The sequence below is a fragment of the Lathamus discolor genome, chromosome 9 (assembly GCF_037157495.1).
Source record: "Lathamus discolor isolate bLatDis1 chromosome 9, bLatDis1.hap1, whole genome shotgun sequence".
Classification (NCBI taxonomy): Eukaryota; Metazoa; Chordata; class Aves; order Psittaciformes; family Psittacidae; genus Lathamus; species Lathamus discolor.
This window is the reverse complement of record NC_088892.1, coordinates 20369595-20383259: the sequence shown is the minus strand read 5'-3', so window position 1 is coordinate 20383259 and position 13665 is coordinate 20369595. Positions and strand designations below refer to the sequence as shown.

Here is a 13665-nt window from a genome sequence, read left to right as displayed (position 1 = left end):
GATCCAGGGAAGGAAAACAGAGCTACAGATGATCCTGTTTACTATTTGTTTCTCTTACTGAAGTAATCCATAGCATAAGCAAAGGCATAAACTGCACACACACGCTTACCTTATAGAAGAAATACTGTACAAGGTGTGCAATTCTCACATAGTATAAATGCCCATGTGCTAGTAGCAATTTTCTTAAATGTTTAAACTTTGGCACAGCATAGTCACTGTTTCTGGAAGCCTGACGCCCTTCTTTGCCTTTTATACCTGGAGACAGAAGCATAGCAAGGTGTTAATCCCTAAAGGACTGGAATCTGGATTGATGCTACAGTACAGGGCTAATCTCTATGGGACTGGAATCTGGACTGATGCTATGGTATAGGGTTAATTCCTAATGTACTGGAATCTGGACTGATGCTATGGTATAAAGATGATCCTTAAGGGACTGAAATCTGGACTGATGCTATGGTATAGAGATGATCCTTAAGGGACTGAAATCTGGACTGATGCTATGGTATAGAGATGATCCTTAAGGGACTGAAATCTGGACTGATGCTATGGTATAGAGATGATCCTTAAGGGACTGAAATCTGGACTGATGCTATGGTATAGAGATGATCCTTAAGGGACTGAAATCTGGACTGATGCTATGGTATAGAGATGATCCTTAAGGGACTGGAATCTGGACTGATGCTATGGTATAGGGATGATCCTTAATGGACTGGAATCTGGATTGATTCTGTGGTATAGGGTTAATCCCTAACATACTGGAATCTAGACTGATGCTGTGGTATAGGGTTAATCCCTAATGTATTGGAATCTGGGCTATGCTATGGTATAGGGTAATCCCTAAATGACTGGAATCTGGATTGATGCTGTGGTATAGGTTTAATCTGGACAAATGCTGCCCACTAGGTTTGTTCACACCACTGTCTCAGGCCATGACATAATGCAGCATTTCCCTCTCAGTGCCCCAGGAGAGTAACACAGTGACGTGCTGCAATCCTCAGCATGGTTTTGGCTCCACACCACTCAGACCTGCCTCTGGAGTTTCTCAAGCTGTATTTAGGTTGAGCTGTCGGAGCTCCTATGGAAGAGTGTGGGGCGGCGTATCTCAGCAAGCCCGACGACAGATCAGGAACTGGTTTCCCCAGCGCTTGCCCGTATCTCGCCCAGCCTGGTTATTTCACAGCACACGCCCGGCTGTTTCAGATGTACCCGCAGAGCTGAGCTCAAGAAAGGCAGTTTTGTTCTCTCAAAAGCCACATCCAACCCAACTGCCCTGGGACCTCATTCATTAGAGAGCACTGTGGCATTTCCAACAGCCCCAAATAAAGAGGTTGCTCTTTCCCTTCCATCAACCCTTCTTTACTACAAAGGTCTCCAGTGGTTCAATGTCACACACACAGGGCATACAACAGAACTGAGCATCAGCCCCCAGGAACACATGCGGGGGCCCAGTGGAGTTACTGGCAGCTCTGACCTGTTATCCTAATACAGCCTGGTGTTCTCATTGCACTGCCTGTGCCACAACTGCCGGTAATCACCATTGGTCTGCTGCTTGTGCCTTTATTCTCTGACCAGCAACCAACCTTTATCACCTTCAGTGTGGCCATACAGTTTTTGAAGGCCATCTGTAGCTATGACTGATGAAGAGAGTGGTGCTGTTGAAGGTGAGCAGTACATGATGATATCCAGCCAACCCTGGCTCCAAAGAAAACAACAGCAGACTTCCTGCATTTTCCGGTGGGATCAGTGTAGCCACGTGCAACCAGAAACACTGACTGAGCCCCAGCCAACAGCAGACAGCTCTTAGGCATCAGATGGGTGTTATCAGGGGGTCTTACCTATTCCAACATGCGCTTCCAGAATCATGCTGACATCATTTGCACCATCCCCTATGGAGAGCGTTATCGGGCTCCCTTTGGTGTTCTTCACCATCCGCACAATCTAAACCAACCAAGGACAGAGCAGAAACCAAACATTCAGTGAAAAAGCCTCCAGAGACCCCCAACTGCCCCATTTGCAAGAGCCCCCCAGGACAAACGACCAGGGAAAATAACACCAGGAGGGTTCACATCAATAAACCTCCTTGTTACTTCCTTCTCAGTCACCAACCAGAGCAAAAGCCAGGATCCAGCTGCACAGGGATGAAGGACAGCGTTTAAAAACAACTGCCAGGCAGCAGCATCCTGCCCTTCCCTGCTGTCAGACCCTGCTCTCTCGAAGATGGGACTTCTCATGTGTTTTGGGATGCAGGAAACCCTCTTGTGTGGAAGAGGGGCAGAAACAAGCTGCTTATCAGGCTTGGATCCCATCCACTGGTGTGAGGATGTCATGGACTCCACTTGAGGAATTTGGAAAGGGAAAAAGAACAGACAGGGAGGGTTGTTTAATTCTACTTGGCTTGGGTTTGTGGCTTCCTGCAGGCATATTAAACAAAGGGTTTACATTCACATTTGAAAGACTGATGTGTTCCCATCACACTCCGAAGTTCAGATGAGGCTTACACATAAGGCTGTAGAAGTCCTAGGTGATCATGATCAGGTCAAGACCCAGCTGATGGATTAAAGGTGCATCACATCACATAATGATGTGCTTCGGCCCATTAAAAGCAGCGTGAATACCTGTGCTTTCTGCAAGGGAGCCATCCGGCAGCAGAGGACTGCAGCACACTTCAAGCAGATCTGTAGGAAGATGTTCTTGTAATTACTAGAACCAGAGTCCTGAGAAGGGTTCAGTATCAGCGACAGCGTTGAGCCATCTATAATCAGGCCGTACTCTTGGGTCAAGGTCCAGCTTCTGGAATGCAAGGAACATGATCGAAACAAAATCAGACTTCAGGAAGTTAACTGCCTGTATCATAGACTGGGCTGTGTTGGAAGGGACCTCGAAGCTCATCCAGATCCTACCCCTGCCACGGGCAGGGACCCCTTCCACTGGAGCAGCTTGCTCCAAGCCCCTGTGTCCAACCTGGCCTTGAGCACTGCCAGGGATGGGGCAGCCACAGCTTCTCTGGGCACCCTGTGCCAGCGCCTCAGCACCCTCACAGGGAAGAGCTTCTGCCTAAGAGCTCAGCTCAGTCTCCCCTCGGGCAGGTTCAAGCCATTCCCCTTGGCCTGTCCCTACAGGCCCTTGTCCCAAGCCCCTCTCCAGGTTTCCTGCAGCCCCTTTAGGCACTGGAGCTGCACAGGTCTCCCCTTCAGGAGCCTTCTCTTCTCCAGGCTGCCCCAGCCCAGCTCTCTCAGCCTGGCTCCGGAGCAGAGCTGCTCCAAAAATCACTTCTCCCCATCCCATTTAGGGGGTTTAGCAATCTTAAAAAGTTTGGATTTAACATGCACCCTTTACTAACAGAACTGCATAACTAAGTTCAAAACCAACTACTACTAGAGATGATGAGCAGAGTGAAGGAGCCAGTCCCCAGGGCCATAACGTGGTCCTATTTCTCTATAGGCTTCGCATCCACACCCAAAACATACATGGGCCGCGTCCGCTTGCTCACTCACCTCTTCAGTCCCCCCCGGCTTTTGGGAACATCCTGAATCAGCTTTTTGTGGTACTCCATCAGCAGCTCATGGAGCCGATCCTCCTTCCTGTCGCTGTCGCCCACCGTCCTCGCCGTCAGCTCCAGCAGCTCGGTGCTGGTCTGGAAGAGCCTGCAGGCGTAGCACGTGGACTTGGCAGTTTCCATCTTGTCTCCTGTCAGCACCCAGACCTTCATGCCAGCTGCGTGCAGAGCTTCAATCGTCTCTGCCAACTGCTCCTGCAGCCTGCGAGAAGCAGCAAAGCATCACTTCATGGGCTGGGCCTTGCTGAACCCACAGAACCCTTGTTCTGCAGGCAGGAAACACCAGCTCAAGACAAGCTGGTTGATTATCCCCTGAGCTGGAGAGACCACTGCCATAGGAATAAGGATTAGAAGTCAGCAATCCCAAGCTGTTATTTGCAGCCAAAAGAAGCAATCACTGCTTTACATTGCGAGACCTCAAGTCAAGAGTAAGAGTTTAATTTACACATGCAGTTACTACATCTGCAAGCGAAACGGGATCTGTTTTGATGTGCAAATTAACGCTGCGTGCTTAATTCACCCTCTAGAAGCTCGAGTACTTCCGTAGTTTCATTAATAAATCCTAATTCTTACTACGCCAGCCAATTTTAGCAACTAGGGCACTATGTAATGGTTGTGCCATGGAGTAATTAATTGTCCTGGACACTTCCAGCATCCGCCTGGATGCTCAGCTCCACCACAGCGATATCACAGTGCTGGTGGTGATGGGCACCTCTTTACCTGTCTTCTACAGCTGTAGCCCCAATCAAGTGCATGTCTGCTTCTGTGTCTTCAAAAACCTTTGCCATCTTTTCCTCCCTGTCCTGCAGAGCCATCTTTGCTTCATTCAGTTGTTTGTCTATTTTGTCATACTCCTTTTGAGTGAGTTCTTTGAAGGCCACGCACAGTGTTCTGTAGCCATCCTAGTAGGGGAAAGAGGGAAAATATAGTGGACAAGTGCTCTAAAAGCAGGTTTTCTCCACTCCCCACTCGAGGGTTAGTGCTTTTCTCCACCATCAGTGCTTCCTGGCAGTGCTGACCCTGACAGCAAGGACAATTTGTTGGCTTAAAAGACCAATTTCTCCGTCTTTATACAGTAACTTCTCCCTATCAGAGTAACCTTGGTTATGATTATTATGTGCATCTAATATGGCAGAGAGAAGGACCAGTGCTGAGAGCGTGCATCCAGCAGGGAGAGCAGGGACCACGACTGGGCCCAAGCACTTCTCTCCCCACAGTAAACAGCCTGCTCTTGTTATGTCTATTTTTAACTGGCATGGGAGATGCTTGGACACAACCGTGATGGAGACCATATAAGTAAACCAAAGCTCAACTAAAGGTGGAAGCCAACGAAACAGAAAAGGAAAAAAGCCTGGCTTCAAACCAGTGTGAAGTGACACTCGGATTTTCAACACTTCCCTCCAAAGCAACGCCACATCCCTATGTTTGGAATAAGACTTTCCTGACCCCAGGAGCCAGCCACATTCCATCCACGTGCTCACCATAGCATTGCGGTCCACGTGGACTTTTGTTTGTTGGATTTCTTCTTGCTGCACCCTTGGAAAAATTGAGGAGTCTGCTCCTTTACAGAAGAGAAGCAACTTCCCTGAAAGCAAATTATAAATAGTTTATAGCCATCACATGCTGTAGAGAGACTTCACAGCTTCAATAGCTCCAGCAAGTGATGCAGAGGGAGGAAATCTGGCCGGACAAAGGCAGTACTGCTGGAAGCCCAGTGGCCTTACACTAACCTGTGCAAAGCTTTCATGCCCTCAGGCTGGACATGGGGTGCCCCTTGTGCCTCTGAGCAAGCTTTCTTCAACAGGCTGCACACAGCAGTTTAGTTTTTCCTATTTAGAAACTCTGGCAACCTTTCTAGGGAGGATAAACCCAGCATCCTATAACCTTTTGGGCCTGACACTTGAGACGGATGGTGACCTCTTGAGTTTCTGTCTCCTCTCCCCATGAAATCCCATCCTACTTAGGGGATGGGTCTCACTTCTCCCCCCATGTATTTGTACTTTCAGGCTGGAACAAGTCCAGCAGCAGCTTACCATAGGTCATCCTCCCCATCTCTGTCTCCTCCCCTCACCTGCTGCTGGTCCCCAATGGCTGCTATGGAGAAAATCAACTCTATCCCAACCAGCCCCACTACAGAACTTGGAGCAGCTTAGAAAACCTTACAGCTCTGCCTCTGGGTTAGAGCGGTGAAGGATGTGTTCTACATTTGTACATATGCACACGTGTATGAGTCCAGAAATGCCTTTTAACTGTACCTGCGGTGGTTCTCACAATGACGCTCATACGGCGACGGACAGGATCGAAGTTCAACACATGGAGAAGCTGGTACCTTCAGAAGAAAATCAAGCAGCTTAGACTCAGTAGAAGAAAACCAGCTCTTTAAGACATAAAATCATGGAGTTCTGCTGCAGGAATCAATACACCCTGCACTGAGCAATGTGCTTTTTACAGCTACTGCACAAGAAACTGGAGTAAACCCCCCTTAAGTGCTGCTCTGAACATGCGGCTGAGGGTGCTGGTGCCCAGCAGTGCACTGAGGCCAGGCTGCAGCACCGTGTACTGCAGGCAGAGACATTGCCTCCGACATTCAAATAAGGAGTTCCACCATAAGGGCAGCAAGAAGTGAAACTTGCTTGGGAAGGCAAGGCCTCAGGAAGTGCCTGGATTAGGTCAGTGATCCTCGGATGTCCCCCAGGCTGTGAGCAGAGGGGGAAATCTCATTATTATCAGCTCAGAAAGGGAAAAGAGTGACAGGGATGGCAGCCGTATCACACAGTTCAGGGTTACAGCATCCTGCTGTGAGGCCCCATAAGGCCAGCAACCACCCCATGTATCCCAGCAGCCACTTGCACAGTGGGGTATGGATGACGTATACACGCAAGAGACTGCAGGCACTAAAGGGACCTGAATTTAGACACCACTAAAGCCACCAGCAGCTTTTTGCAAGCAAAACCTTTCAGCCTGCACCCTGCTGTGCTGCACTCTGTGAAAGGGATGTGAGTTTGAGGGCAGGTCAGCATGGTCCAACAGCCCTCAAAAAGGAACAGCTTTGCCCTTGCCAGGTTGGCCACGTAGACCACACTCAATGGAGGCTGGGTGGGAGGCAGTGCAGCACAAGCAGCCCTGCTCCTCAGCAGCATCCCCCCCACTACCAGCACTTACATTTCAGTTTCGTTCTTTTGGTTTCGGATTTTCATGAAATCATTTTCGAGTCCTAGAAAAGTGAAACCATACCTGTCAATAAACAAAAGGACAGAACAACATTGAAAACACCCATTGGCACAGGTCAGACATTCACAACGTTCTCGTTTCACCTCCTGCACGGCAGAGGAGAACGATGAAGTTAGGGAGCCCGAGCTAAAAAGCCTGACTGGCTGTTTGCTTGCTCCATGCAGAGCCTGCTATGATGTGCTGGCTGACTTGGGGAGCTGGGCATCGCAGTGCACAGATGCTGAAAGCCTCTGGATGCAGCCCCCTGCGTCTCCAGCAGATTTACAAGCCATAAGCAAGTACATACGGCTGCAACAGGCTCTGTCTAAAACCTAGGGGCTGGTAATAGCATAGAATGGTTTGGGTTGGTGGGGACCTTAAAGCTCATCCAGTTCCAACCCCCTGCCATGGGCAGGGACACCTTCCACTAGAGCAGGTTGATCAAAACCCCATCCAACCTGGTCTTGAGCATCTTTGACAGGATTCCAGTGTGGGTTTGGTAACAACAACCCAGCCCATTATTTTGCCACTGCACACAAGGATGCAAGCTGGCTGCAGTATGCACACAGTTACTGTTCTCTGTTTCTTGTGGGTTAAAACACATGGCTTTGGGGGCTCCAGCAAAGGAGCCTCTGCCCCAGTCAGGCCCTGCAGCACCAAGAACCTGCTCAGGGAAGACCCTTTGCAGAGCATCCCTGTTACAAGGAGTTCATTTAAACCCACAGGCTCAGACTGCTTCACAGAGCTGAGGGTCAGGCTCAGTGTTGGTATTGCAATGTGCTTCCCATAGAGCGCTGTGGTCTTGACTGGGGAAAGGGGCCTATTTCCTTCACATAACCCTCACCTCCCTCCACCAGAGAGAGGGAATGAAACACCCCAACACCTTCATATCCTTACTTTTCCGCGCCTTTCACCAAAGCAATCTCATCTGGGGAGGAGGAGATGTAGGTGTATTTGCGTTCTGGTTGCCCCATCAGCCCATCCACTTGGTCTGCTTCCTTGATCTGGACAGTGTGGCACAGGCAGAGGGCTCGCAGGAACAGCTCCTCACGGCTCTAGGCAGGAGGAAAGGAGGGCTTGTTACCAGCTTAACACCATAGAATCACAGAATAGTTCGGGTTGGAAAGGACCTTAAGAACATCCAGTTCCAACCCCCCTGCCACGGGCAGGGACACCTCACACTAAACCATGGCACCAAGGTTCTGTCCAACCTGGCCTTGAACACCGCCAGGGATGGATGCACTGAGCCCACCTCACAGCCCTTGGCTGTGCTCCTGGTGTGTGCACACTTTAAAACCGTATCACCAGCACCCACTCTTTTTGGATGTATTTACCCAGCCAGGAGGTGACCACAAGCCCCTAACAGCCATCAACATGCACATTCCCTACCTTTTCCGCTTTGCCATAGTACTTTCGGGGCCCGTCGGTCTGAGAGAAGCCATCCACCTCCGAAATGCAGTCCTTGTACTTGTGCCCATCGATGCAGCACTCAATGAACTCCATGCTGTTCTCCGTCAGGGTCCCAGTTTTGTCCGTGAAGACATATTCCACCTAGAAGCAAGCAAGCGGGCTGCCCCACTGCACCCCAGACCCATGCACCAGGGAAGGAGCCCCCCAAAGCCACATGCCTGGGGCATTTTACTGCTCCTCTGCCAATGGTGGGGAGTACTTTGCTGCTATCCTAACCTGGCCCCTCCAAAACACACCCAATAGGAGTTACACCACTGTGTATTCTACTACTTCGCTCCCCAGAGCAGCTTCTCTTTGTTCTCCAGCCCATGGCACAGGTGCCTGAAGACTGAAAGCTGTTTCCATGCTCATCTCTTTCCCCTCATCCTCTTTATTGGGTCCTTTGCTATAGGTCCTAGTGCTTCTATAGCTGTTGCCGCAGGTCTGCTGCCTCCTTTGGGGGCTTTTCATCTTGGTGCTGCATTTAAATCAGGCAATTGCTACTCCAAATACTTATTTATGGGGTTTAAAGCCAAACAAGAAGCTGGAGGCACTACAGAGACCCTCCGCTCACCCTCTCCTGACGCAGATAAGGAAAGGGAAGCCTGAGCTGTCTCATGCACATCTCTCTGGGCATGCAATTTTCATTAGTCCTTGAAGAGACATCAGGGTTTTCATCTTCAAACTGAGGCAGTGACAGCAAAACCACCCCGACAGGCAGAGCCCTGCGCCCGATATTCCCCAATATAGAAACAACCGGCATGACCCAATTCCTGCTCTTTCATGCTCTATTTATAACCTTATCCGTTTCATGGAGAGAGTGGAATCACATTAAATAGAAAGTGCCACCAAACCGGCTGAAGCTCTGCCCTGAGGGGACCACAAAGGGCTGCTACAACAAAGGTTCTATCAGGGAGGATGGTTTCACCCAAGCAGATGCAAACAGAGCATGTTCTGACCTGCCCAAGCTCTTCGTTCAGGTCCGAGGTGTTCACCAAGGCCCCCTCTTTTATTTCCTCATCATACATCTCCTTGTCCCAGGAGATGAAGAAGGAGCCCAAGAACTTCTGCATCTCCACCGTAACATACATGGAGACTGGGATAATGAAATTGAAGAGGACCATAAACGACAAGAAGTCTGTGAACATCCGCAGGACCTGCGATGGAAAAGAGGGAGAAGATGATGCAGTTGGTGCCCATTCAGGGGTGATTTACAGCAGCACCTCTGGGGGTTTAGAGAGCTTTTCTCTAAGGTTAAATGGAAAAAGACAACCTGGAAATACAGCTAAGATACAAAGCCATATTCCAATTTCCTTTGATGCAGAAATCTCACTGTTTTCTGCAGATCTACAAGGGCAGAACACAAGAGTGCATCTCACTACTTAACAGTGACCAAACAACGTTTTATGCAAGTATATTCCCCTCCAAAATACACTAGAGTACAGGCTCATTGTGACCTCAAGCAATAGGAACAAGGAGCAAGCTATGGCAAGGGTTCAACTGATGCAGTGACATCCCTATAAATCCTACTCAATAATCCATCAAATAACCAATCTCTATACAGTTCCACTCACTCTTTCAGGCTTGACTGCCTGTGTCTCAGCAAGTTGAGGAAGCTGGTTGACGTGACCTCAATTCAAGTTTGCCTACTCAAAGCTCAAAGATAGCTCGAGTTCAGATAAGGATCCAGGTTAAACTGGCTGCTGCGTTTCTATGATAGAGAGTATTTATGCTTTGCCTTGCTCCATGCAAGCACTGCACTGCACAAACACAAGAGAGGCAGGAAAGAAACACAAAGAGCAGGAGAGACAGAAGGAAACAACAGCCACGGGACTCACTGGGCTGGCAACAGACTCTATCACTCTAAATAAACCCATTCAAATAAAGCCAGAGGAGGGGCTGAAACACAAATCCCCTTACCTTGAACGTCTCCCTCTCTTTTTTAGTCTTTTCGTTGTACCAAGGCTCATCATTAAAGGGATTACTCTGCCACACATACTTCAGAGTGGTGCACACAGTGGCCTTGCTCAATAGGATGCACAAATACACTATCAAGAAAGCGTTGATAGATCTGAAAAACAGGTTTCTTCCTTCAGTTCTTGCAGCTATTTTTATACCGAAAACCATGCAAAGAAGCAGGAACAAGACTTCCTTTTAAGAAGGCAATTACAGAACAAGCGCTTTTGATATTCAGGGTCAGTTCATGTATATTAACAACTCTTAACTTTGTTTCTCTTAAATGACACAGCTATTAAGCGATGCAGCTTCTTGAAAGATAACAATCAAATACACAGATTTTCTATGCAATCAGAGAGCATCTGAAACAAAAGGCAGCAGATTAGGGGATTATTTCTCTACAAGTCATCCACTAAAAACCAAACCCAAATGCTTTACCCATCTTTTGCAGACGAGAAATACTCACTTTTCTACAGCAGATCGTTTCTGAGACTTCCCTTGGTAGTTCAAAGCCATTTTCGTTTCCATTCCAGTATAGACTGCAACTCCTACAAGGTATTAAAGCAGGGCTCATACGAGACTTGCAGCCCCGGATGGACCCAGCTTGCACTTACACACATGGGGCACCAGGATTGACATGAAACTTAAGTCTTAGAAAGGGGCATTGCACAAGAGCTGTTCAGCTACAGAAACCTACAAGGCTGCTAAGTAACGTAACTGTATATCCCAGAGCATTGAGCAGGAGCCTATGGATCACACACAGTCAGAAAAGCCATCAGTCTTCCCTAGCAGCATCACCCTCAATCACAAGTGTCTGGGACTGTGATCCTAGCACGTTCTCAGCGAAGGATTTGGGATCAATTCCCTGCTTTTCCCATCTCAGGCAACAAGAAAAGCTTGTTCAGGTGTATTAACACAACCTGCACAGCTTGGCAGCACTGCAAATACAACCAGCACCTCCTGATTTCCCCCTTCACCTTTGCAATCAGCTTGCGTACCAAATGTAACTGTATTTCCTCTCCAGATTTAGTGAATAACATCTACATTTGCCATTATTTATCCAAACTATGTAAATAGATATAATAATAACTGTTCACCATAAATCTTCTTGGTATTTTTGAGGGTAGCACCTTTCAGCAACAGGTTTTCAGGACCCAAAGACCTAAATGTAAAAGAAGTTATAGTGTTACATCACTCAAAGGACATTCAAACTGCTTTAGAATTTAGACCCACAGATAGACCATAAAGCTAAACAGATGTTCTTTAGACCTGATTACTGGATTTGTGTGTTAAAATGGGCATTGCTTGAGTTTCTTTCTCTCTTTATATACTTGTATTTCCATTTTATCTCACACAGACTATTCTTGGTGCTCAAAGTTCCAGATTTAACGGGGGATTATCAGTAAGGCTTTTGAGGAATATGTGAAAAATGTTCAGATCTAATATGTTCCATACTTACATAAAAAACTGATTTGGAAGGCTTCAAAAACCTGTCCATTATAACACAGCCAGTCAATGGCACCAAAGCTAATGGCTTATTTCGCTCCCATTCATGTTTTCATTTCTCTTTGAAACCCCTACCCGCAACCCTCTGTTGTTTCTGGGGTCCAGACAGACAAACCACAGCACAAATCACAGCCAGCATCATTCTGGGGTTTGATGACTTACAAACATAATTTGCTTATATTTTACCTGAAACACTGTGAAGTTTAAGTTTCTGCTTCCCTTTGAATAACAGCATTTGGCAATCGCCTGGTACACTTGTTCGCCACCAGCAGGGAGGCCACTGCCGGTGGTCCTGCACTGCTTCCCCAAGAGGGGCTCAAACAAATCACAGCAGGGCAGTAAGTGGAGAGGTTGACTACAGGCCTCCCTTAGTAATGAAATACGTGGAGTGGTTAAAGTAAAAGCCACCATTTAGGGGTAAAGAAAAACCCTAATGATGGCAGCACAAGTTCAGATCCTTGAAATTCCATGGAGAGGCCCGACCTCTTTGAGAAGGGCCAGTGAGAGGGCTGCAAGACCAACCTGGCTACGGGCTCTTGGTTACTTCTGTAGATGATGATTCTTCCAACGAACCTGCAATAAAAACATGAGGAACTTGTGTTACAAACACCTTGTAAAGAGCTACCAGAAACACACTAAACAGAAGTAATGAGATGGAAGCAAACACAAACACGTGCATTTGAGAGTTCAATGCTTCAGCAGCGTGGCTGCGCTCAGGGCAGGGAGAAGCTACACAGCCCTCGTGGCCAGGGACAGCCAGCAGCAGCAGCAGTACCCGACCATGTCGGCGCACCCCAGCACATCCCCATTACAGAGCACAGAACCCAGAAACCCTCCTTCAAGGGATTTAATCACAAGAACCAATTATCCTGGAAGTCATTCAGCCCAGTGCATTTCACTTGGGAAGTAGAATGGCCTGAGGATGGGCACATGGACCATGACCACAGCTGAGCTGACGAAGAATAGCTCATTTCATCATGCCGAGTGTTGCACCAGGGAGGTTTTGCTGTGAAGGAACCAAGCCCTGAAGTAGTGCAGTGTCCGCTTCACCATCCTCATATGGAAGAAGCCTGGCAGCTTATCACTGCCTTGAGAACCTTTTGTCTCTGATGAAAACACCCTTCACTTTGTTGAATTGGAACTTCACAGAACCCCAGACTGGTTTGGGTTGAAGGGACTCATCCAGCTCCAACCCCTGCCACGGGCAGGGACCCCTTCCACTGGAGCAGCTTGCTCCAAGCCCCTGTCCAACCTGGCCTTGAGCACTGCCAGGGATGGGGCAGCCACAGCTTCTCCGGGCACCCTGTGCCAGTGCCTCAGCACCCTCACAGGGAAGAGCTTCTGCCTAATGTCTAAATCTCCTCTCGTTCATCTTAAAGCCATTCCTCCATTATTAGATCCCCTAACTGGTGGTACTCAGGTGTCTGTGGGGAGATGACACCAGGCAGCTGCAGGGCAGGAGGGGCAGGACACACAGACTCACTTGTAGAGGTCAGGCTGTGGCTGTTCACACTCAATCGTAGCAGTGAGGGTGTCGATGGCTTCATCCGTGCAGAGCACAGTGGTATCCCGCACTGCATAGTGAGTCTGGGCAGAGAAGCACAGCGTCACCACAAGCCCCCAGCACCCCAATCCCCAGGTTTTATACCCCATTACTTAAAACACCACCAGCAAAGCCTTGTCAGCACCAGCAGCTCACCCAAACCCTCACCCTGCTCCCACAGAGCATCTCTCAGTGATAGACTGAAGTCTATAAGAGAAACCACAGAGGGAATGTGCTGCTGAGGAGGGCGTGCTCCACAAGCAGAGCATCTTTGGCTTGTCCCTGGGGTGGGGTGATGCTGCAGGTACCCCCAGGGCACAGGGGCTCCCGGGGACCACCGATCCGATGCTCCTGAGGGTAACCAGACAGCAGCTCGGGCGCACAGGGACCAGGCAGAGCGCTGTCAGACTCCAGCCTATTTTTAGCAGCCGCTGCTGCGAAGGTT

General features: G+C 48.7%; 1 protein-coding gene across 6 annotated transcripts in view; it reads right to left on the bottom strand.

Annotated features, from left to right (window-relative positions):
- ATP11C (ATPase phospholipid transporting 11C) overlaps positions 1-13665 on the bottom strand; it is a 66410-nt gene that overhangs the window by 16519 nt on the left and 36226 nt on the right. For all 6 annotated transcript variants that reach the window (XM_065689247.1, XM_065689249.1, XM_065689246.1 and 3 more), the window contains 16 exons: positions 13161-13264; positions 12200-12250; positions 11269-11333; positions 10638-10719; positions 10136-10286; positions 9175-9372; positions 8156-8317; positions 7664-7821; positions 6719-6790; positions 5812-5885; positions 5038-5141; positions 4277-4458; positions 3495-3758; positions 2616-2790; positions 1836-1938; positions 110-255 (listed from right to left, as the gene is read on the bottom strand). In XM_065689247.1, the coding sequence (XP_065545319.1) occupies positions 110-255; positions 1836-1938; positions 2616-2790; positions 3495-3758; positions 4277-4458; positions 5038-5141; positions 5812-5885; positions 6719-6790; positions 7664-7821; positions 8156-8317; positions 9175-9372; positions 10136-10286; positions 10638-10719; positions 11269-11333; positions 12200-12250; positions 13161-13264 (2091 nt within the window). The remainder of the gene's footprint in view (positions 1-109; positions 256-1835; positions 1939-2615; positions 2791-3494; positions 3759-4276; positions 4459-5037; positions 5142-5811; positions 5886-6718; positions 6791-7663; positions 7822-8155; positions 8318-9174; positions 9373-10135; positions 10287-10637; positions 10720-11268; positions 11334-12199; positions 12251-13160; positions 13265-13665) is intronic.